Source organism: Epinephelus moara, chromosome 19 (genome assembly GCF_006386435.1).
Source record: "Epinephelus moara isolate mb chromosome 19, YSFRI_EMoa_1.0, whole genome shotgun sequence".
Lineage (NCBI taxonomy): Eukaryota > Metazoa > Chordata > Actinopteri > Perciformes > Serranidae > Epinephelus > Epinephelus moara.
In genome coordinates this window covers 17,555,109-17,578,519 of record NC_065524.1, presented here as the reverse complement: position 1 = coordinate 17,578,519, position 23,411 = coordinate 17,555,109, and the positions used below count along the sequence as shown (strand labels likewise).

Genomic DNA, 23,411 nt, shown 5'->3' with positions numbered 1-23,411 from the left:
TTCCCTGGCCTTTCAAGTCGAAATACCACAAAAGACCTGCTCTGAGTTAACAATGTGAATTCTTGACGTGCCATTTGTTTGAGCTAAACAACTGCCAGACTGTTGGTTCATGCCGAACTCTTTACATCAACTGTTTTTCATGTTTCTGTCCAACCGTGTTTTTAGTGTCACTATATCTGACACCAGACCATAGAAAACTCTGTATTATTACCTGCACTGAAGAAAGACTGGTGGCTCTTAATAGCTCATTTCAACATGGCATCTAGCTTTGCAAGACGTAGAGATTCAATTCCCAACAGAGCCATCCATGCTGAAATTGTATGAACTCGTGGTACCTTAACTCACTTTAGGTGAAAGCATCCAACCAATTGTACCTTTGCCAGCTAATTCAGTATTCTAGCAAGTACAGAGATATTTTTTCCACCTCAAGGTAATGTGGTGTTGCTGCTTGCTTTCTCGCCATCCTGAGCTGCAGGGGGGAAGCAAGCAACAACAACATCCACTGCAAATGTCTGTGCATGGAGAATTTTACCAGAGCATTCATTAAAAATAGTGATTAAAGCTAGTGTTCCAGCCTAAATAAATGGTCTTGTGAAATTGTTTTAACCGTAAAAATCTGGAAGCATTGTAATACAGCTAAGTTTACCTAATGCCCATACATCGATTTATCTCCAGAGTACATTGAAGTTTGAAATTTACCTTTCCATTAAATAATTTAAAAGCTGTTGTGTTACTTTGATCAGATGAAAGGATTACAGGATTTGCCACCAGACCTGTCAAGTCTCCCCTGTCCAACCACAAGCTTGCACATTGCATGACCTCACACACGCACACACACGCACCCATAAATCCCTTTGATCGGTTAAAACAATTATTTAAATGCACTTTTCGATGGCCAGTAAGTTCCCAGAATCTGTCCTCCTTTTTCTCATTAGATAAATAACATAGATGCATTGCACAGCTCCATATTTTATCCTGATAAAATGAAATGATGTTTATTTCATCGTGCATCAGCTAAACATAAATCAGTCCAGGTTACAAAAAAAAAAAAGTAGGGCAGATCTAAACTAAGACTGTGCAGCATTTTATTTTTCATGTGGTTCATTATGTAATTCAAAGGCTAACTCACATTGACTGGATACAGTAAATAACTATGAATGCATTGCATTTTGACTCTGTGTTTTTGTGCTGAGAGCATAGCTTCTAGGTTCTTGTAAGATATAGTTAGAAGTCTCTGAAACTAACGTCACTCACTGTAGGACTGACACTCTGATGACTTAAGCCACTTGATTAAGCTGCTAATGCATGCTGACAGGGTACCAAGTATGACTGTAGCCTACAGTAAGTGAAATTATGTCACACCTTTTTTCACATTTGAATCATAATCATCTGCTAGCTTGGTGATGTGAAGTCTTTTAGTCACTGAACACAACAGCATCACTACGCATTTGTGCCTACTGCAACATTAAGAAAGGGATGTGCTGCAACACGTGCAGGAGACAAAATGTTTAATGGATTTTTGACTGTGCCTTGGTCTTTAAGGGTGTTTTTCTAAGGCAAATTTGAGTCTTCATTATTGGTGTGTTAGGTTTCAGGTTAATATCTGAGAAATGATTTACAAATCGAGGAACCTTTGCTGAATCTCTTCCTGCAGCTAATAGTTTGAACCTGATCTTACAGTGTCACAAATTTCTGTACAGCTACTGAAAATATGTGGAGGTTAATCCGCTTTCTATGCTTATCTGGAAGTTTTATTTTTGCTACAGGGTGGTACAGTCAATGCTTTCTTAGTGACAGGGTTTTACTTTTACATGTACATATAATACAAAAAAATGCATTTTGTATGGGGTTTTAAAGTATGCCATTGGGCTCTTTTAATGACACTGGTTCCTCGCCTGGGTCTGTCTTACACAAATTGATTTTTAATCAGTGGCAGAGGGATTGCCAAGTCAAATGTCCTGCCAGTAAAATTTGAAACGTGATGACTTTGGCAACCCGTTGATTACATTAGAGGTGGTGTTTTACATTATCTGTCACAACAATGACTTGCCACCTGCCATAACACCACTCGGTATAAAGAGGGGGAGGAGGAGGAGGCGTTAAACGTCATAATGCAAATTAAATACTGAGACTGGATTTTTTTTCGCAGAAGCCTGCAGCCTACATTTTCATCAGTTAGGTAGTGCTCCCTTATGCATTTTTTGAAGGCGAATATTTCAGGTATAGCTAAGTTAAACTAGAGAAGGTCTTTTTTGTAACAAGTTTGGTATTAAGTATGTTTACCCAGTGCTAAGAAGAGAGTCTTGCTCAGTGTTCTGGAACAATTTGTCACTGCAGTGCTGACGTACAGTATATATTACTGTCTTAGTCACTTCACTGAGCCTGATTGAGCTGAGGTAGTCTTTCCTTCAGATTAAAGCAGCAATTAATATTTTTGGCCATTTGGGGGCAGCACAAGCTGTTATCAGAAGTTGATGCAGTTAACTTGTTAGCAAACTTATTAGCAAAAAGTTGCATATACAGTAGCAAACACAGCAGCATTCATTTGGAGTCATGTCTCTGACAAACATCAGCCCAATATTTAATCTCCTTTTAGCTTTGTTTTGGTCTCCACCAGCTCCTGAGGGAAATATTATCTATTTAGTTGCTAACTCAACTATATTCACCAGCTAGTCGCCAACCTTGTCTTTCTGTGGTTTGGTGGTGAGCAAGTAATCTAAAGCGCCTTAGACATTTTTAGATGAAAATAGTTTACTGTTGTAACCGCAAATGACAACAAATCCGCCATCTCACACAGCCATATGGATCGTGTGTTCCTGCTTCTGTATGCAACTCAAATTAATTACCTAAATTAGCGCACCCACCGGTGAACGACAGAATAGCTCGTATATGACTGTTGAGGGTCGCACTAGGTTTGGTTTAGAAAAAAGATAATGGTTTGGCTTGAAGTTAATATGTTTATTACAAAGGAAATGTAGTCTAACATGTCTTACGTGACATGTGTCGCGTGACATATGCCATGTACTACGTTAGGTTTTTAAAAATACTCAGCATCGACTTTTAGTTTCACATGGGACCAAAAAACATCCATCTCCTGGATGAAAGTCCTGTGCTTGTTTAGTCTGTCCACCTCACCTTCTTCCCGCCCTAAGCAGACATTGTTGTTCTGCCTGACTTCCTCGTTTGATCCTGTAGTAATTACTATAGCCACTAGAGGTCGCCGCCTGACAAAAACATAAATATGGGTTGTCATTTCCGCTTTATAATAAGACGTATGTGGCTGTATTTTGGAGGAGGCCAGTCTCGGAAATGAGACTGATGAGAGCAGTGACAGTGAAGCAAAGTCGCACATTTGTGGACCATGAAACCAAAACCAAAAAGTGAGCTGAAAGATGCTAAAAGGCTCAGTGGGGCTGAGTGGAACTGCACAGTTGGGTGATAATTCGTTCTTTTTCACATTGTACAAAGTCATTTGATGCTTTGTTCCTAAAAATCTTGATTAAAGCAGCTTTAACATAACATTTTAGCTACAGAGATACCAAGAGACACACAGTCCTCTGCTGTTGATCAGTATAAAAGAGAGGATTTCTTTCTCTAGTCAATAATTGGACTATCCTGACTACTGCAGTACATCTAGCAAGGAACTCGTTGGACTGTTCTTCATGCTGTGTGTTTGTTTCTAAATGAAGAGGCCAAAAAATTCAAAGTGAAATTTCTGTTTGGTTGACGCTCTGGCTGTATGCCTCCAGTCAGTAGTGGACATTTTGTGCCAAGTTGTTTCCCTAAGGAGAATTCAACCTAGCACACTAAAAGAAACAAAAGAGTGGAGAAGTGGGCTGGCGCATTTAACAACTTAAAAAGATAAATCACTGTGTCCCCAAGATTACAGTGGGAGGAAATTAATCTTGTGGTCAGATGTGGACTTTAACTAAGAACATTTATTCAAGTACTGTACTTCAGTACAAATTTTAGGTACTTTTACTTCACTACACTTCAGAGAGAAATATTGCACTCTTTACTTCACTATAATTATTTGATAACTTTAGTATTATAGTTGATATACTTACCCAGAAAACACATAATAATGGCCAAGTGCAGCTGAAAGGATAAGTCAATTGACTGATTGAAAAAAATACTATTTTTGATAGTCCTTTGTCATTTTTCATACATAAACATTTCATTGTTCCAGCTTTTCAAATATGATGACTTGCTGCTTTTCTTTGTGATTGATTAAGCTGATTTAACTGTTTTATACTTCTGCTTTTAATACTTAAAGTACATTTTCCTGATTGTACACACTTTTACTTAAGTTACCTTTTCATTGCAGTACTTTTACTTGTAACAGGGTAGTTTTACAGTGTGGTAATAGTGCTTTTACTTATATAAAGGGTCTGAATACTTCCCCCACCAGTGCTTGTGGATAATCTTAAAGGGGAACACTAAACATAAGGTACTCTTAAACTAAAATAAGTCTCAAACTTGTGATGTCGTCAAGTATAAAATCCAGAGCTGCTCCACTGACAGTGAATGGGATGCTGATTTTATGGACCCACAGAAGGTTTGTTTTCTTTTTTATATCCAAATGAGCCTTATTCAACTGTAGTGTTCTCAGTTCTGGAACAGAAAATGTACCCATATACTGAGAACATTCCCCTGGGTGCTCTCAATGTCATCTATAAAACCTCTCCCTATTCACTGTCAGTGGAGCAGCTCCAGACTTTATACCCTGTGACATCACAAATTTGAGTTTTAGCACTCCAGTTTTTGGGGGCTTGGGAGAGAGTTGTTCATGTTCACTAATATTTTTGAACTGTCTTAGACCATAGGAATAACCTGTATGAATTTTGAGTTCCACCTTAAAATGGTGTCCCTGTGCAGCTAATGACACCAGTAAGGTTTGGTATTTGAAGAAGATGCGTTTTACAGTTTGGGAATTTGAAGCAACTTTGAATATATAAGAACAGTGATTCTTACACACCTGTACACAGACAGCTGCATAGGTAAACACACAATGAGTCAGAACACATATGGAGACAGTTAAGTTCTGTAAATGCAATAAGTAGCTCATATTTGTCGAAAGCAAAACTATCATTTTTAGATAATTTATATGGATGGCTCCATGTGAATGACATATACAATTTCTGACCACCTGCTTTTAAGTAATCAGCAGCTTTGCTAATGTTCACATATATGAATTAAACTAGGACATGCTGTATAGGAAGGCTAATTCTCAATTTGAAGGAGCAATCCCTCTCAGGCGTGTCTGTCATTGTATGTGGCACAAACCATGTGGCCTCACTGTATCTCTGAAAGTGTCATTCTGTCTGGGAGCCTCCTGCAGCTTCACTCAGACAAAAGCAGATTAATAGTATACTGCTGTCTCTGAGTCCAAAGACAGATATTGGGATCAAAAGATTAGAGGGATTTTCCCGGAGGATTTTTGCCTTGTTTAAATACAACTGCTCCTGACTGTCAAAGGGTGTTTGTGAAATTCTTTGACACCAAACTCCTCCTTTAACGGGATTCGTCCCACAGTACAAATAAACACATCCCATTAACCATGCACCACTCACACATGCTCATATTTAATTGGGCTGTATAGTATGTTTAAAGTGAAGCATGCTAGCTGGCATATGGACTACAAAGTATATCACGAGATGCATAATTCATCGACGGAATCCTGTTATCTCTTAACAACTGCCATGAAGTGATGTCATGTATCTGTGACATCTGGCGGAATTCTGTCTGTCAGCTAATTTCTGGTCTTTGTTGGTTTATCATAGATGACGTCCTTATTCATACCTATGTTTTATGAGGGAAAATATCTTGCTTTGCATAACTGCTGGTTGCTTTCTATGTAATCTGAGTGATTTGATCTCCCCTACACAGGTACAGAATAAAAGCTGCATAGAGGTGAAAATTTGCCTCTTTAAATTCCAGGCTGAAGATGATATTTTCACTTTGAACATCAGTTGCCTTTGATGCTGCTGGTTGGGTGTCATCCTTCATGAGAGTCGTCTGAAATACTAAAAACAAGTCGAAAGTGCACTGCCATAATTTGAAAGCTGTCATGCTAATGATAGAGGGTAGACAAATCACTTTTCAGGAACATTTTATGTGACTTTGAAACCCTTTGTGACTGTAACAGCACAAATAAACCTGACTTGAATGTAGTGCAGTGCAGGTTATGTGTCACAGTTAGGGACTTTCTACCTACAGTACAAGAAGGAGAGTCCTTCCTCTTTAATATCTATATCATTACTCTTTATATTGATTCATTGGTGAGATTCAGAAATCAGTGGTTGCATTTTAATTTTGTTGTATAACTCTGTCTCTTTTGTGATGTATAATGGAAAGGGATGAAGCTCTCAGTTCACAGTACTTAGAGCTTAGCTGCATTTAATGCTCAGTGTGCTTTATTAATACTTTTTTTTTTTACTTTAGCTGAAGAGCTACTCTTCAGATAGGGATTTGTCACACGTCAACAGTGAGAGCCACAACTACAGTTTCCTTAAGCAACTGCTGAGCGTATTTAGCTAGAAAAGGTGCTTGGCGAACATGGGCGCACATTGCTTCAACACGAGGCTGAGATTTCGATTACAATAAGTTACAATAAGCTGAGCACTCACTTATAAAATTGCAGTTTACATTGATTCTTAGTAGACATCTTAGTTCCCCTGCCAGGCCTAATATTCAAGTGTTCAGCAGCTACTGCATCTCAAAAAAGATTTACTTCACATCTGTAATACTATCCTAGATATTGTCAATCCTGGGATTAAGGTTATTAGAACTACTGTATAAGCTGCTCTGATTATCCTGTTGGATCTTTCCAACCCACAAGATGTAAAATAATGGTGAGGTCTTCAGCACATCTGCTCGCACAATCCTCTCTGTTTGGGTTGTCTCTTTGGAAATATCTGGATTGATTTATATTGTCCACAGCCCATCTGTTCCCAGAAACTTGTAGTAGCTGAATAATAAGATTAATTAAATCACTAACACTAAGGCTGTTGGAGTATATTTAATTAGTGAAATGAAAAAAATTATTTTTATTAAGTGCATGTGTATGCACCACTGTCTCATTCATAGAAGAAATGATGAAAATGTAGAAGAAATGTGGTTTCTATCACAATTTTATTGATTAGTTTCCTTAAATGTACAGTTATTTTAATAAAAAAAATAACTTTCTCTTTTATTCTCTGAAACCGTCACCAGACAGTAGTACAGCAGACAGATAATCTATATAAAAATGATGATTCTTTGGCTTCTCCCAGTGCAATGAATGGCATCTGCAGGAATTCATGACACCTAACTGAATTGTTTTCAATTTTTGGATCCTTTTAGGACCTTTAGCTTTCTTCACATCAGAAAACCTGCTCTCATGATTACTATTGCTTTAACTTGGGCTCAGTTTAACTCTTTCTCTTTAGCTTGCATTTCATCTTCTGTATTCTTCTGCTTACTTGTCTTGCCATGTACGCAATGCAGCATGTGTAACTGACATGCTTTAGAGACTCCTCCCAGTTCTGATTATTTTCACTCGAGCACAGTTGATTCTTGCAAATGCAATTAGGAGCACTGGGTGGAGCCAGATGAACTTGATTTTTTCACAGATTATCTGTCTCATGTACTACTGTCAGGATGTAGTGACAGATTCAGCAAATATAGCAAAAGTTTTTTTGTTTTTTTTTTTGTTTTTTTTCTTCTTTTTTTAAGTTACCTACTGTAGCTATGCGGCACTAGTTTGCAATTTTGGGAAACACTCATTCACTTTATGGTGCAGAGTGAGATGATTGTTACCACTCTCATATCTGTACGTTGAATATTTGGCTACAGCCAGCAGTCAGTTAGCGTAGCTTATCATAAACGGAAATGGGGCAGCAGCTAGTTTGGTTCAGTCTACAGGTAACAACATTCGCCTACCACACACATTTTGTCAGCTTTCAGACAAAGCCATGCCAGCTGTTTCCTCCCGTTTTCTGTTTTTATGCTAAGCTAAGCTAACTGCAGCCTTACATTTAATGGACAGATGCAAAATTGGTATAATCTCTTTCTCTAACTCCCCGAAAGCAAGTAAGCAACCTCCGTCAAACTTCCAATTATTTTTTTTTTAATATTTTATTTATTTTTATTTTATTTTACATAGTAAAAATGTATATAATTAAGTTATATTTTATTTTTAATTTTATTTAATTTAACAGAACATACAGAACATACACACAAGCAAATCCCCTCCCCTCCCTGACCCCCCTCATACAAACCAAAAGAGGACCTAACTCAAAAGGAGTAGGTAGTAATCCAAAAAAAATAAAATAAAAAATAATACAGATAAATTAGAAATAAATTAATAAATAATTAATGAATAAAGAACAAAAAATGCAACATAAAGTAAGAGGCAATATAAATAATCCTGGCTTAATCAGAGAACTAATCTGGTGTCCTTTTTGTAACAAATCTAAAAGAGGTATTGGTAAAGTATCAGTAAACGTCAAGTAGGGCTGTTGAATCTTCAGAAAGGTGTTGTATTTGTTTCTTAGAGTATACAAGATATTTTCATGTGGGATGCAGCTGTTCTTTTCCAAATCCACCCGGCTATTGTAAGATGGGAATCAGACGACCACATCACCACTATGCACTTCCTGGTAATGCTCCAAACTATTTCCAAAGTCCTCTTTTGGGAGTTCCATAAAGAAGCACAAATGGTTGTTAAGTTCCCCAGTAGGTTAATTTGTGGGTCTAATGGAAAGCAAATCCTACAAGTTTTGTCATGACTTCACTAAAGCTTTGTACACCAAACTATTGCTTTTAGTCTGTCATCAGTATTCAAGTAGAGAAAGAGTCCAAATGCAACAAACTGCTCAGTAGCAGAAAAAAACTCACTGGGGTGTAATGACAAGTTCTTTGCCCAGTAGCTGTCTTTCTGCTAAAATGTGCGACTGCACCCGAGTTATTGGACACTGTTCCATTTGGAGGAATCCAGTGTCAGAGGGGTGACCCCACAAAAGGGTTATAAGACGAGTGTATTGTTCTGAAAGTGTACATGTGGCACCCTTGACCGGCTCCACTGGCGAGAGTAGAAATTGTGCGTATAGCCACAGCTGTGGGAGCTATCAATTTCCATCAGAGTGGCTGGTCACTCTGCCTGTTTCCTCTCTCTCCACTCTTACTGTTGCTTGAGGAGGATAATGAGGGAGATGGTGAGCTGTGTAATGCCACTAACACTCCTCTGTAAGATAGATGCATTAGGTTTAGTCTGTGGTACTAAGAGATGAACCCTCACTTATACTCATTACTCTTGATTTGGTCCAAATTGTAATTTAACCACAAATCGATCCTCTGGTAGCGCTGACCTTTGCTGCAAGGCTTACATTTTCCCTTAAAGCGTCTCTGCGACAAGGGATTTTAGAGCAGTCTTCCTGCTACTATTTTTCAAATTTACAACTGTCTAATGGGCTGACGATGGATTCAGTGCCTTCTGTTCCTCTTTGTTATTGCATGTATGGTGATGACATTAGTACCCTCTGATTAATAACACTGCAGGAAAAGGAAGGGAAAAAACCACAAGAGCTCTTATTTTATCTGAGATTACATGGAGCTCCATGTGTGTTTGTAAGGGAAGACCATGTAGAGAGTGCACATTTTGTTTGCACAAATTATTTTAAAGGGGCATTCCTCCATTTTTATGGAGGTCAGTTTAGCTACCAGTATTACATGGGCTTTGAAAACAGACAACAAATTTCCACTATAGCCCTGAGATGGGCGTAGAATCGGTTCTTAGATGCATCACAATGCAGACATGGACAATTCAGCATCGAGAAATGTCAATAATCGATTATCTGAATGTTCATTAATAACGTGATGTTGAAGGAACTCAACTGCGAGGTTAGTGTAGCACCTAGACAGTCTATGGAGCGTGTCCACACTGTAGACCACGTTGTAAGCATGTTTTAATGTAATGTCTAAATGATTACATTTGTGAGGCGAATGTGACACATATTGTGAATATTTGCTCACGCCATCACCCAGAGACTAAAGTTAACAGAAGTTGTGTCAGCATGCGAACTTGCTGAGCAAAACACGCTGCAGCGTTAACCAACTAAAAACACCTGTGTGGTGAAGAAAATCAATCTCTGCTCAGCCTCTTGCACCTTTAAAACCCCGCGCCTGGCTTGCTTAGCGTCTTGGCTTTCCTGGAGCTAACAAAAAGTGAGAGGCTGCTCGCAGCTCCACCGCTGGCATAGCGTAAATAACGACACAAAGGAGCCGCAGAGCACTCTGCCTCCCCCCCTCATGTTATTCCTACACACACAGGAGACTTTAAGGTGCTTTCAAATTAATTCATTCATTCATTAATGCAATATTCTTTTTACAATAAAAGGATGCAGACCATTTATTATTTAACAGATTGTGAATTGCATACTGTTTCTGGAGAAATAATACAGGATGCAAACACTGGACCCTACACCAGCATGTATATACACCATATATACCAGGACAAGAGCCACAATGTGCGCAAATAAACTTGTCTTTTCTACAAACACAGCTATGTTTTAGAAGTGCCACGTTGTCACACAGTGAGAGAAATAACTATGTATCTCATAGTAAATGTATGTATTCCATAAATTTCATTTAACTCATATTTTGATTAAAAATATCATCAAGATACATAGATAATCGTTTTATTGTCAAATCGCAGCCCTCTGAATTTTAATCTAATTGAATCATGAGGTGAGAGATTCACACCCCTACTGCAGCCCTGGAGGAAAATGTGAAGAATTACTCTGTCATCATTTAAAGACACTGAGTTGCATTATGAAATTGTAGGATCTCGGGTCTCTTCAGTATCTGAGGAGGATTCCAATCAAAATGCTCTCTGTCACTAAGATAATAGACAGTGTGCATTATAATTTGTCAGTCATAAATTACAAATCAATGCTTCAGACAGCAGTGTTTGCTGCATCTTTAAGGGAAGCTGGACTCACTATGTTTGTGACAAATGTGCTGTGTGCAGTTTACTGACATCACATTGCATCGTTTCTCTGCAGCACCTTTAAACAGATGTCCAAATATCCACATAGAGTTTTTTTGGAATGAGAGTTTTGGTTTTCTCACAATGAAACATAGCAGTAGCTGACCTACTTTTTCAAAGCAACGCTGGCATGATAAACTGCTTCAGTTGGAGGCTATTTAAGATGGAATTGAACTGCTTTCATTAGGAAGTGTCAGTTGCTTAATAATTTATAATATTGAACATCATTTAACATATTACTTCTCTTTATTTAATTACATTGTTAATACATTTGGCGTATTATACAACATGCCCTTATTTGAGTGACTCTTTCACCTCCTCACTGACCAGTCCACTAAATAAGCCTAATACTATGAGAGAGCAAGTTAATGGTCCCTGAATAATGACTGTATGAAATGGTCCATTATGAATGCAGAACATGAACACACAAACAGCTTTCGGTGTCGCACGTCTTTTTAAAAGTTTAAGGTAAAGTCTGACTCTCAGATTTTCCTTTTTTTTTTTTTTTTTTAAATACACAACTTTCTAGGAAAGAATGGGGCCATTTGTTTAAGAGCTGCTACATTACACACACAATTAAGCTCTCTTAGAAAAGGCTGCAGAAGTAATGTTTTAACTGAAAGGCAGCTATGATTGCATTCAGTCTTTGAATACAGAATTTAGGGGTAAAAAATAACAGATATAGACATTTTCCTGGTGAGGTTCATGTTGACAAGCAGCTGCCTGAATACAAGCTAGGTGGAAGTTTGTTAACCTTATTTGTGACGGCATGCAGTTGAGTCCCCACTCAGCCTTGACAGAATATACATCATTTAACAGCACAAAGCTTCATCATTATATCTGCAAAAAACATTTCAAGATCCTGATATCACTGCAGCAATGACTTCTTACTTTCTGCACATACAAAACAGAAAAGAAATTAGGTGGAAACTAACCACATTTTTCCATAATTTTCTCCTGTACATTTAGTTACAGAATCATGACTGTAATTAAAAAGGTTCAAGGGCAGTTAACATTTAATTTTGGTTGTGCTACTCAATGGAGTGCTTGTTAATGGTGCAGCATGCATCTCACTGTAGAAAGACAGTTTCACTCCCATGTTGTCCAGTACAGACGCTTTGGTTGGTTTAGTCTGACTACCAAGTGTCGGTATATGACAACCTAGGGGTGGGACTCAACAAGGAACTATAGCCCCGTTTCCACCAAACACTTTCTGTATGGTACCTTTGGAACCAAAAGTAACCCTTCATACATGGTACCTACACCCTAGGTCCGTTGAGTATTTCCACTGCAAACAGTACCCTTAAATGTGGGCGGGATTATTGTCACTCACTGCTCCAACCAGCACTCACTGTATTTCCTCCTTACTGGTGACACAGATGGAAGTCTGCACCTCGTTAATCGTCCACAGAAAGAGGCTGCACGCTGACATTTTCAGAACTAAATAGAACAGGCTGCAGTGAGAGTCTCTCTGATGGGATATTTAAAAATAGCGGCTTTGTGCATTCAGTCCTTCTCAGGCAAGCGCAGGGGTTTAGTGTTGCCGTAGCCTGATGCTCCACGACCCTTTTTTCTCCATGTGAGGATTAGAATATATGCAGTTCACATAATCTGGCTGAAATTAATAAATATAAACGCTTGAAGATCCTCTCATTACTGAAAGTGTAATGAGTGTAATTACTAAATTAATGGTCAGAGTTGTCATATGGAATATTTAAGGTGTGTTGATGGGTTCATGTCTCCACCTCATGCATTGAGTAACATTACAAGTGAACGTTCAGCCTTAAAAGTCGCCGGCAGTCGGTCCAGTGAATTAAGTTATTTATTACTCCAGCTGCTGTGAGGCAGCAAAACATCCTCTAATTTTATAGTTACAGTCTACTAATAAAACTCTCCACGGTATGAACAGTGGTTACATGAGCGTTAAAACCAGCCACAACTCAGCCCTGAGCAGAGTGTACGTCCACTACTTACTAATCAATCAACTTTTAGTACCAGATCTGTGTGCTAGGTACCCCAACAGAAGGCTCACCAATAATTCGACAGTATGGTCCCATGGGTACCATCCAAAACCTTTTACAGTGGAAAAGGGGAAAAAAAGCGTACCGAACTGAACCGTACTGTAGTGCTCTGTGGAAATGGGGCTTATCTTTCTTCAGATTTGCATACTGAACCTTTAAGAGTTTGAAATAAAAACACCTCTTGAATTCTGGATTTACACTGTAAAACCAGCTGAAATAAGGCCAAAGTAGAGGCAGAGAATTCCAACACACCCAAAGCGCTGCAGTGCTGATGACAATACGAATGGATGACAAAAGGTTGATTCAGGCAAACAGGATGTTCCGAAATTGTGAAATGGCAAAGAAAAAAGTGGATGTTGTGTGTAGTGGATGTGACACGTGTTCCCTTATGTGAAATGTAGCGTCATCCAGAACGCTCCCTGCTCTTGCCACGTCTCTTCAGCCAACTGCATTCAGACACACTGCAGGACAGGCACGAGTGTCCTAATGGCATTTTGTCGAGCCGGCTAATGGTATTTGATGCGTTGTACTGTATAGTGAATTGAGTGCTGCTAGTTTGGCTCTCTACTGACTGTCACTTTGGCCTTAATCAGTTGTCACAGTTTTGAGTTCACAGTCAAAGTGTTAAGGTTGTGTTGAGGTGTCAGAATCATGTCTGCAGGAGGCAAATAGAAAAGAAAATGGATTCTTAGATAAATTTCCCATCCTTGATTTTTTTTTCTTCTGCTGTGGCACAGATGGTTCATTTAGTTTGGCGTCAACTTGAATAGTAATGTAATTATTTTCCATGAGCTAAACACCATGTGCATGATCAACAGCACAAGACCATCAGAGATGCAGATCGTCTGATAGACAGTTGAGTGCATTTCGGTGTAGTGTTACCAGCACAATAGCACTGGGATCACTTTGTCAAGGGGATTAAATGGATTTACGTCTCTGGATTAGGATGTAACCAGCTGGGTACATTTGTGAAAGAAAGTGTGTGTGTGTGTGTGTGTGTGTGTGTGTGTGTGAGAGAGAGAGAGAGAGAGAGAGAGAGAGAGAGAGAGAGAGAGAGATAGAGAGACAGGAGGAGGGGGTCTTGTTTTAATGGTCCCTGTCAGGTGATATTGCTGTTAGCAGAAAGCTTCTTTTCCTCAGAGCACAAATGAAACCTCGTTTAGTGTGGCCACAGAAGATTGCTGGAGTTTGATTCCAAAGAATTACTTTTGCCACTGTACACAATTTTTCAACAAATAAAATTTCCTGAGGCACCTATATTCTGTTTTCTCATGTACAGTATCGTAATTAGAAATGTGCTGTTTGTATTATTGTATGATTCTCCCCTTTTGGCATTTCAGCTGTGTTTAGGTCTCTCTTTGTGTGGAGAAAATGTGCTCAGATCAGATTTAATGTAAGGCTATTATTACTGCATGCCTCTCAAGCTGTACTTAATTAGGATAAATGAATCATTGTACTTCTAAATCTGATTTTAATTTGGTTTTGATCACCAATAATTAGAGGAAGGGAATCCCTATAACACAGTGTTAATTGCACAATAACCTCACACGCAGTCTAAAACAAACTATCAAAACAACGCACTTAAACCGGCCACTCTGTGAATTGAAACGCAGTGAGAGGAATTATTAGATACTGTGGAAAAACTCAGTGTCAGTCTTCGGGGTCCTGACATCAGCAAACAAGCCGTGATTCTTTTTACTTTTCACTTCTCATGTGGTCACTTTGCAACTGCCGGCTTCATGCTTGCCTTGTCAGAATGCTTCTTCAGCAGTGTGCTTTTCATCATCAAGCTAACTTTTTGTGAACAAAATGCACTTTTTTTCTTTTTTTTTAAAGTTTCTCTCACAAAAGAATCTCATTTATCTTTGGTTAAGTGTTGACATTAGGAAATACAATCCTCCTGATGCAAAAAGCTGCACACAATGCAACTCATCTACATTCAGTTTATATAAGCTTGTGTGCAGAGTTCAAGTTTTTTTCAAACAATTTCTTTTTGTTTGGGAAAAAAATACATAGGTAACCCAAATATCCTCTATTCCTCAATTGCTTGGATAAATGAGGCACTATTCAAATTGATAATAGGACAACTATTACAAAATGTATGTAAAACTGAGCTGAATTGGTCCTGTCATGTAAAGTTAAACTGTTTTATTGCCTTGTAATTTGTTCACAAAATGATTATTTGGATTGGTTTTTTGTGCATGATGTCTGATTTGGAAGGGGAACCAGTGGTGATGGTAAGTTTTGGGTCAAAAAATCGCTTGAATCTGGGCAAGAAACCATTTTGAAGAGGTAGGAGTTTGTTTTGTAGTGGAAATTGGGCCTATTGTGCCCAACTGGCCGCATGGTGACAGTGACTGGACTGATTACAGGATCATACTTTCTGTTGTACAAATACTGATTAGACATCGCATGCTACTGTCTTCATGATTTCAGTTCACGATTCGAGAAATCATAATGATGTAGTGCCATCAAATTTTCATTTTAAACCATTTTGTGTGTTTCTGCTATTCTGATCTGAAGTATTTAACTATTAAATATGGAATCAGTCTCCGTTAGCACTTCATGGTGAATCAAACTGTTGACTGACTATTTTTTGTTCTTTCTATAGGCAGTCGGGCCCTTACACATTCTCATCTCATTGGTTTTTGCATGTTCTCTCAAACCCATTCATTTCCCCACTGGACGCATGATGTTCACCTCACTGTTTGCTATTACTCTACACCAACATGAAATTCTCCTCTCGGTCTCCTTTATTAGTGACAGATTTTACATGGCAGTTTTCTCACCTCCTCACACCTCACTTTGATTGCCAAAATCAATGTTAGGGCAATTTAATTTGGGAGGCAATCTCCTTTTGCATTGGCAATATGTGCTCACTGGTCATTGCTTTCAGTACGGTGACCAAATCACCTGAGTAGAGTTCCAGGCACGAGACCCCACTGAAACCTTAGAGGCATTGCTATACCACAGCCAACTCTATTTATCTTAGGTTATTTTCTCTTGCAGTGCATTTCATCACATGCGGAGTAGGGCACTTTTTCATTTAAAAAGAAAACAAAACACTGCACACAGATTCCAGTGAGTCTGCTGAATTAAATAGTTGTTGATACCAAAAGTTACAGTCCATCAGGTTTTTTTTTTTTATTAAAAAAAAAGAAAAGTCAAATAAATAATAGATCTAATGAGCTTAACTCAACAGGATGAACCAGCCACAAGCCTGAAGATGTTTATCCCCTTACGCCTCATGATCAATACTGGTTCTTCAATCTTCTAACGGTGATGCCAGTTTTTATCCGCCGAGACTTGTTTTAAAGAATTTAACTCGTCAAGGTTACATCAAATATTCAGAGGGGCTCTGTCCTGTATTCCAGGTCAGTGTCTGAGCAAAGAGGGTGGACGACAAAAAGAATGCATAAATCAGCCTTTCCTCTGCAGGGGTTACAATAGGTCACTTGCATGTGATGTTTAATGCCTTGCATGGTTACGACATGCAATGGCCAGTACTAGTCTGCATGCTGCTTAATGAATGTCTTCCTCTCTTTCTCTTTGCCTGTCCGTGCTTCCAGAAGACAACTATACTGAAGGTGGGTATTTTAATGGTTCTTTTTCATTCTTGCTATATGTTGTATGCCTACACATTGTCATGGCTCAGGCTCCTCAAATAAATGTAAGAAAATGATTTATACTGGTAATGGTGTTGCTATTACTGGAGTGGTAAGTCTCATTAATCAGGTTTATGTTGTTGTTGCCGCCGTTTTGTTTTTATTTTTACATCTCGTTGTGATAATTATGTTCATGATTAAACTGATACCTAAATCGAGAATGAAGAATAAGACTGTAATTAGGCTTTCTAACTCGACACTGCTTAGCAGTACTTTGAGTAGCCTTGGAGTTCTGCTGGTCTTCTCAACTACTAACTGGATAACTGGGAAGATTTCCATCCACCTTTCAAGTGATATTAAGTGCTCAGTTTGATCGTTTCAATTTAAAAAAATGCCATCTTTAAGTAAGATACTGTCATTAAAGTTTTCTTAGAGAATCCCTACTAATCACAGTTACTACAAAACAGCACAATATAGACTAATTTTTTAAACCGGTATTAATAAATGATTTAAAATGACCAATTTATTTATGGTAATTGCTATCATCATCTGACGCTATGTGATTGGCCAGGTTTTCCAGTCATTAATATGCAGTTTTTATTTGTTTGAATATTAGAAATGTTTTGTTGGTTGACACAAATTTTCAAACAATGCTATCTTATTTATTTTAGCAAAAACGCATTTGCTTTCCTTGTGCTAGTCTTTCATGGGGATGTAGGGAATTATTATTAGCTTGTGGTTGAAATCACTTATATCCTCAAACAGCAGGCTGATGACGATGTACACTGTATAGCAGGAAGAAAAACTTGCAAAAGGAAAGCATTAGACTTACAACTTGGCAGCTAACATACAGCCACTTCCTATAACAATGTGCATTAGCCAGGCAGATAGTTAGTGAGGCATTCAATAATAGAGAAGAAGCAGAAATGTCAGTGCTTTCAGCTTTCAGGTGGTTTTGAAAGTGTTTGAGTTACATAAAAACATGTCAGAAGAACTCTTGAGAGGAAATGGATCTACCAGTCAAACAAAGGAGTTGGTACTCTGCCTAAACCCTATTGTTCATGATTAGTATATATTGGTTAACTGTAAATCAAATGATTGTAATGCAATTAAACGGTTATTTTAAGCAATTTGTATTAATTGCTACTCAAAATGGCACGGTGACCAGACCATGTCCAATCATCTTCCTTTTTTATTTCTGCATGACACAAGTATGAGTCAGTGTTGACAGATGTTGAAGGTCAAGGTAAACAGTCTCCTGCTGTATTTGTGCATAGGATTCGCTCTTTCATTGGAAGGTGGGATGTGTGCTTTAAACAAACAAAAAAAAGTCAGCCTGAATTTATATTTCTGAATGATGACGAGTAAGTGGCTGATGATGCATTGCAACCTGCCTCGGTTGACTAAATGCTCATCGCGCTAACCCTGTCTGTACACCCTCCTCTTTCTGTCCGTCCCACTCTTCCCCTATCCCAACACTCCTCAAGTAACACAGACATCTGCTCTGAAAGAGATGCCTGCGTGTCGGTGTCACACAGCTTCCCATGATCCCTTGTTCTCTGCTGACTGTGCTCTTGTTTTCCTTTAAGGTCTGGCACACCTGATGATGGGCGACCAAGGTATGAGCTCTGTTCCTTTTTCCTGTCATTCCTCCATTGTCCCCCCCTCTAACGCTTGTGCGATGCTCAGGCTTGAAGCTTTATATATGGGCTGTCATTTCACTTATTTTAAACGACCTAGTTGATTTCTTTCTCCCAGTGACTTTTTTTTTTTCCGTATGACCCCTTTTCCAAGCTCATTTGGCTTTCTACTCCCCACTCTGCTGGGTAGCTGTGTCGTTTCTCTCCATATTTTCATTCCTTTTAATTATTCACTTCTACTGTACATTCTGGTGTTTTACGATGATGTGGTTCAAGTAAAAGAACATTTGCATTAACATTATTATAATATAATGCACGGTGGTGGAAAATAGCTTACTGAATTTTTAACATCCTCATCTGTCATGCATGTTGCGAGTGTCTGCATGGACGATCTGTCCGCTCTATCTTCATCCATCCATTTGTGTGGCTACTGCATATCGTTATCATGCAGCAGAGCAGGGGTGTGAAGTGTTGTTTGCCTCGTTCCACTTTCCTTTGTTAGTCCCCCTTTTCGCTGTCACACATTTCCTCGCCAGTATTTGCACATATATGTAGCCATCAAGCCTCTTTCTCCTGTCGTCTGTCCTTTTTTCCGACTTGACCGCGACACTTATCGGTGTCTCCTCTCCTTTTGTTCTCCCTTTTTGTCTGGAATCTGCTTTCTTCATGGAACATTTCATCAAATCTCATAGGTAAAAGTAAAGGTACTACCCTTTTAATTCTCTGATTCATGAAACTATGACAGCAGTGTTTGTGGCATTATATACTCACGCTAAGTGAAGTATATAAAGCCATTGGCATTTAAAAAAAAAATTGCTTTCTCAACTTTTAATGAAAGCTTTTCAAGGTAGGTGCCGCTTTCGCTTCGCATTCACACGTTTATGAAGCTGTGTCACATGTTTCTTTTCTGCTTGATGCATGAGAATCATAAAATGGGCATATGAACACAATAGTTGCTGTCCTAGTTCCAGTACTCCACCACCACCCAGGGGTAACTACACTCTTTTTGTTCCGATAATGAGTTTTGGGGTTGCTGGGTGAGGCTTGATCATAGTGTTGTGGGCCTCCCATCCTGGCTGTGATCCTCACCTCTTCTCCCTGTGGGGTAAGTGGACTTCTGATCTTTGCCATTTGACTCTCCTCCTCAGGGCAGAGAGGGGAAGTTTGGCTACTAAGGTCCCTACTGAGCATTCAAGGTAAAACTTTGATTCTTTCAAGTTAGTTACTGAAGTTAAACCAAATGTAGCAATTCATCAGTAGCTTACTGAAGTGTGGGAAACTTGAATGTCCAGTGTGTGTGCTTTACTGATTGAAGACTGATTTATCAAACACAAATAATACTTCAAATCTGAAAATGAACACTACGACATTCAAGTGTTCCACTCGCATACAGACACAACATTTGTCTTGATTTTGCTTGCTCTTGTTGCTTTGGCATTTAATGTGGTATTAGCCTCGCAAATTCTTATCAGCAGCTTTGGATCATTTCTATTTCTTTACACCAAATAGAAAATATTGTGTTATGTTAAAATGCTATCTCTTATCATATACTTGTGAAGCATCAACTGAACAGGTAAGTCGTCAAACTGCCCTGTGGGTGTACGGTGTGAGGTTTCACTTTATGCTGTGTGAAGAGGAATCATAGCTATTGTAATGTTAGATATTTTGCTGCTAGAAGTCGAAGCTGCGGTGATATGTATGTACATAAATATAACACACACACACACACACACACACACACACATACACACACAATTGAAACCATTCTCCATTATAAAATGTAGAGATTGATTTTTCCATCTCCTAAGGTAAGTGTCATTTCCACAGCCGTTTCTTTCTGGTTCGGCAAGTGGATGCATACCAGTTGTCTTTTCATTACACACTTACTGTACATACAACAAATGTAATTCAGAGTTGAATGTTGCATTTGAATTAGAAATTAGAAAATCAACCCTGTGGGTGGCTCCAAAGCTATACATTTTACGTAACAGCTGTTGAGTCATGCAAAATCCTTGGATTAATAGACTTTAGTTGCCATTGACCTAATTGTGTATGTAAGAAAAATCTTGGCATTTGGTCTTCTGTAAACATGAATGCCAATTTTTTGTGTAATGGCATTTTGCTGTCTGCAACGTCACATGTATACATGAGCAAAACTACTGGTGATACTGGCGAAATTATACAATCCAGGGGTGTCAAGCATACAGCCCGAACACCAAAACCAGCCATCCAAAGGGTCCAATCCAGCCCACTGGATGACTTCGCACACCTAATACTGATGCACTTGTGCAGGCTATGACGTGTCAGGTTTCAGGAGCAAGTTAAAACAGTGCAGACTTCATGTAAAATGCTGCTTCAGTGGCTTTTCCACCCTGTACTGTACATAATACAGTTCCCTGAAAAAAAAAGAACAATTATTGTGTTCATATATGAAGATATTGAACATTGTGCAAAATGTTGTCAATCAGCAGCTTCAGCAAAAGAATCTGTGTCAGACTCCTACCTTAAAACAGTATTGGTGCAACAGTGAGTAGTAGACTGAATAAATGTGGAAAAACTGAGACAAATTGGCTGTTAGGCTGTTAATTGTCTGTTTTGAAAATGGACTTCTTCACACTAAAAGTAGGGAAAATTTGGTGGTTCATAGGTTATAATGTAATAGTTTTACTGGTCTGACCCATTAAAGATTAGATTGAGCTGAAAGGAGTTTGACACCCCTGATATAATCCATGACTAGTCAGTTACTGCCCTCAGTAATCTTACACTAGTTAAGTCGTCAGATAGTTGAATATTAAACTCCTTCTAAACCCTCTAAAGCACACTTGATGCTGACTGGTGTTTGTAGTCTCCACTATAAGGCTTTATCTTAAACCTACAGGTTTTCATTACACTATACCAAACACTGGGTTTAGCTGTGGCAGAAGGGAAGCCACAGGGAGAGATTGAGAGAATGCTGATGAGGCACAAATCTGACATACGTAGCGCAGTGCTTCTAATTTGGGCCATTGTTAGCTGTCCCCTGTGTCGTACAGTGTGAAACCTAGTCAGTCCGGTCATGTAGTGTGCAGTCACAAACACATATCCCCACTTGAGCATTAAATCTAGGAGCAAGGACAGTGCCTGTATTCATTGTCTGCTTTGAGCTTGTGAGAATATCATGTATTGTGGTAGCCCCCCCCCCCCCCCCGAGGTCCTCCTGTGTCACGTTAACCACTTGTATGGTTTATCCTCTGTTTCATGGCTGGTCCCTTGAGGACGGGCTGGTTTCTGTGTACTGCTGCTTTCAGCTGGTGCACTGACACCGGATTCCTAAAACCTCGTTTCCATCCAGCTCTAGAAAGCAGGGCATACAGTAGGATAAGTCATAATACTGCTGGCACACGAATCACTGGGTATTTAATTGCTGTCATCACAATAAACTGCCATGTGCAGCTTAAGAGGAACTGCAGGCTGTGCAGACAGGCTTACAGGTACCACTGGGCTATTTCTAAATTAGTGTACTTTCTAATGTAATTGCTTTCACTTTCTAAAGATGGAAATTGTCCCTTTTCATTATACCGTGCACATTCCCGGGGATTTCTATGAGGTGGGCGATCCCTTGGCTAGTTTGTTTGCACACGATGTGCTATATTGTACGTGTCAAATTAATTGGATGTTTAAAATGCACTAATTCCCTTGTTTTTATTGTAGAGGATACTGACATGCCACTGCCCTTTAAGAAGCTGTCACACACTTAGCTGACAGATGCTTTCAAATAGTAACTTAAAGGGACAGTTCACCCCTAAATCAAAAATGTTCCTCTTAAATGTAGTGCTATTTATCAATCTGGATTTTTTTTGGTGTGAGTTGCAGAGTGTCTGTCTGTCTTTTCTTGAATAAAATGGCACTAGATGGCACTCAGCTTGTGATGCTGCGGGAATGTTTCTTCAAAATCCACAGACCTTGTTGTGGGCAGTTTCATGTAGGAACTAATTTCTGCCTACCAAACTACACCTATCAACCATACCACCATGAAGAAGGTAAGCATGTAGCTACGGTCAATCCAGGTAACAGTTATGAGGAGAAATTACTTTATGATTTTAAGATATCCAGCAATCTCTCTCACATTGCAAAGCTTCTGCTGTTTAACTATGTTTGCTGGCACATTTCTGTATCCTGTGGTTTTCTCCCTGATTTGTGTGAACTGATGTAGAGGCTAAATGTCAAATAATTAAACGTGACAGTTTCACAGCTATTGTAGGAGTGAACAAGATGTGTTCTCACACATACTAATCCGCTGTGGTTTGTGGGTTTCACCGGTAAAAAGAAAACATACAGCTGACACATAAGGACCAGAGTTTTGTATGTGTGTGTGTGAGTTTATGCTAAATCCATGGATTTTCTTTATGTTTTATAAACAAACCCTACGGCACATTACACAAACACAATGCCAGCATCAGTGTTTGCTCTACACATAGCTGTACTGTATATTGGCATTAGTACAGTGCATACAGTATGAATCATTAAATCACATGCGAGATAGAGACAGAGCTATGTACAGTAGCTTGATACTAATGTTAGCATCTCGTCTGATCCAGGGCATGTTGACTTTCCCCTGAAGAAAAAGCATCTTGTAAGGAGATGTGCATATGTTTGAAGTCTTTATGGTACAGCGCGGTAATGGATAGTACTTAAACTGGGATTCAGCGCAGCTCAGTGTGTAAGTGCTGTAGGAGTGTGTTTAGGTCAGTGAAAGACATTGAAAAAGCATCACTTGACATACAGTATGTGGGATTTTGAAGCACCACCCATTTACTTCAACACAAGCTCGGTAAGATGCTTTAGTGTTCAGTATTATGCAAAGTTTGACTATCTGCATAACTGCAAAGGTCGTGATAGACCAAAATTTCAAGAGCTCCAACACTGGATGCTTCAACTCACGCACTTGAAATAAATAGCAACATCGACAGGCTACTTTTTATTTATTTATTTACTTATTTATTTTTTATTTGAAAGGGATCATGTACAGTTTAAATCATAAATTTCACCATACCAGATTATAGGTAATAGCTAATATGCATCTGTACTCCCTTAGCAGGTCAGAAGAAGGAAACAACACAATAACAACAAACAATAC

The 23,411-nt window shown here is 38.9% G+C and overlaps 1 protein-coding gene across 1 annotated transcript in view; it reads left to right on the top strand.

Moving 5' to 3' along the window:
- The window catches only part of LOC126406699 (neurexin-1a-like), a 285,366-nt gene that overhangs the window by 6,491 nt on the left and 255,464 nt on the right, over positions 1-23,411 (top strand). Inside the window, 3 exon segments of the mRNA XM_050071161.1 lie at positions 16,620-16,637; positions 18,245-18,274; positions 19,444-19,491. Of these exon segments, the coding sequence (XP_049927118.1) occupies positions 16,620-16,637; positions 18,245-18,274; positions 19,444-19,491 (96 nt within the window).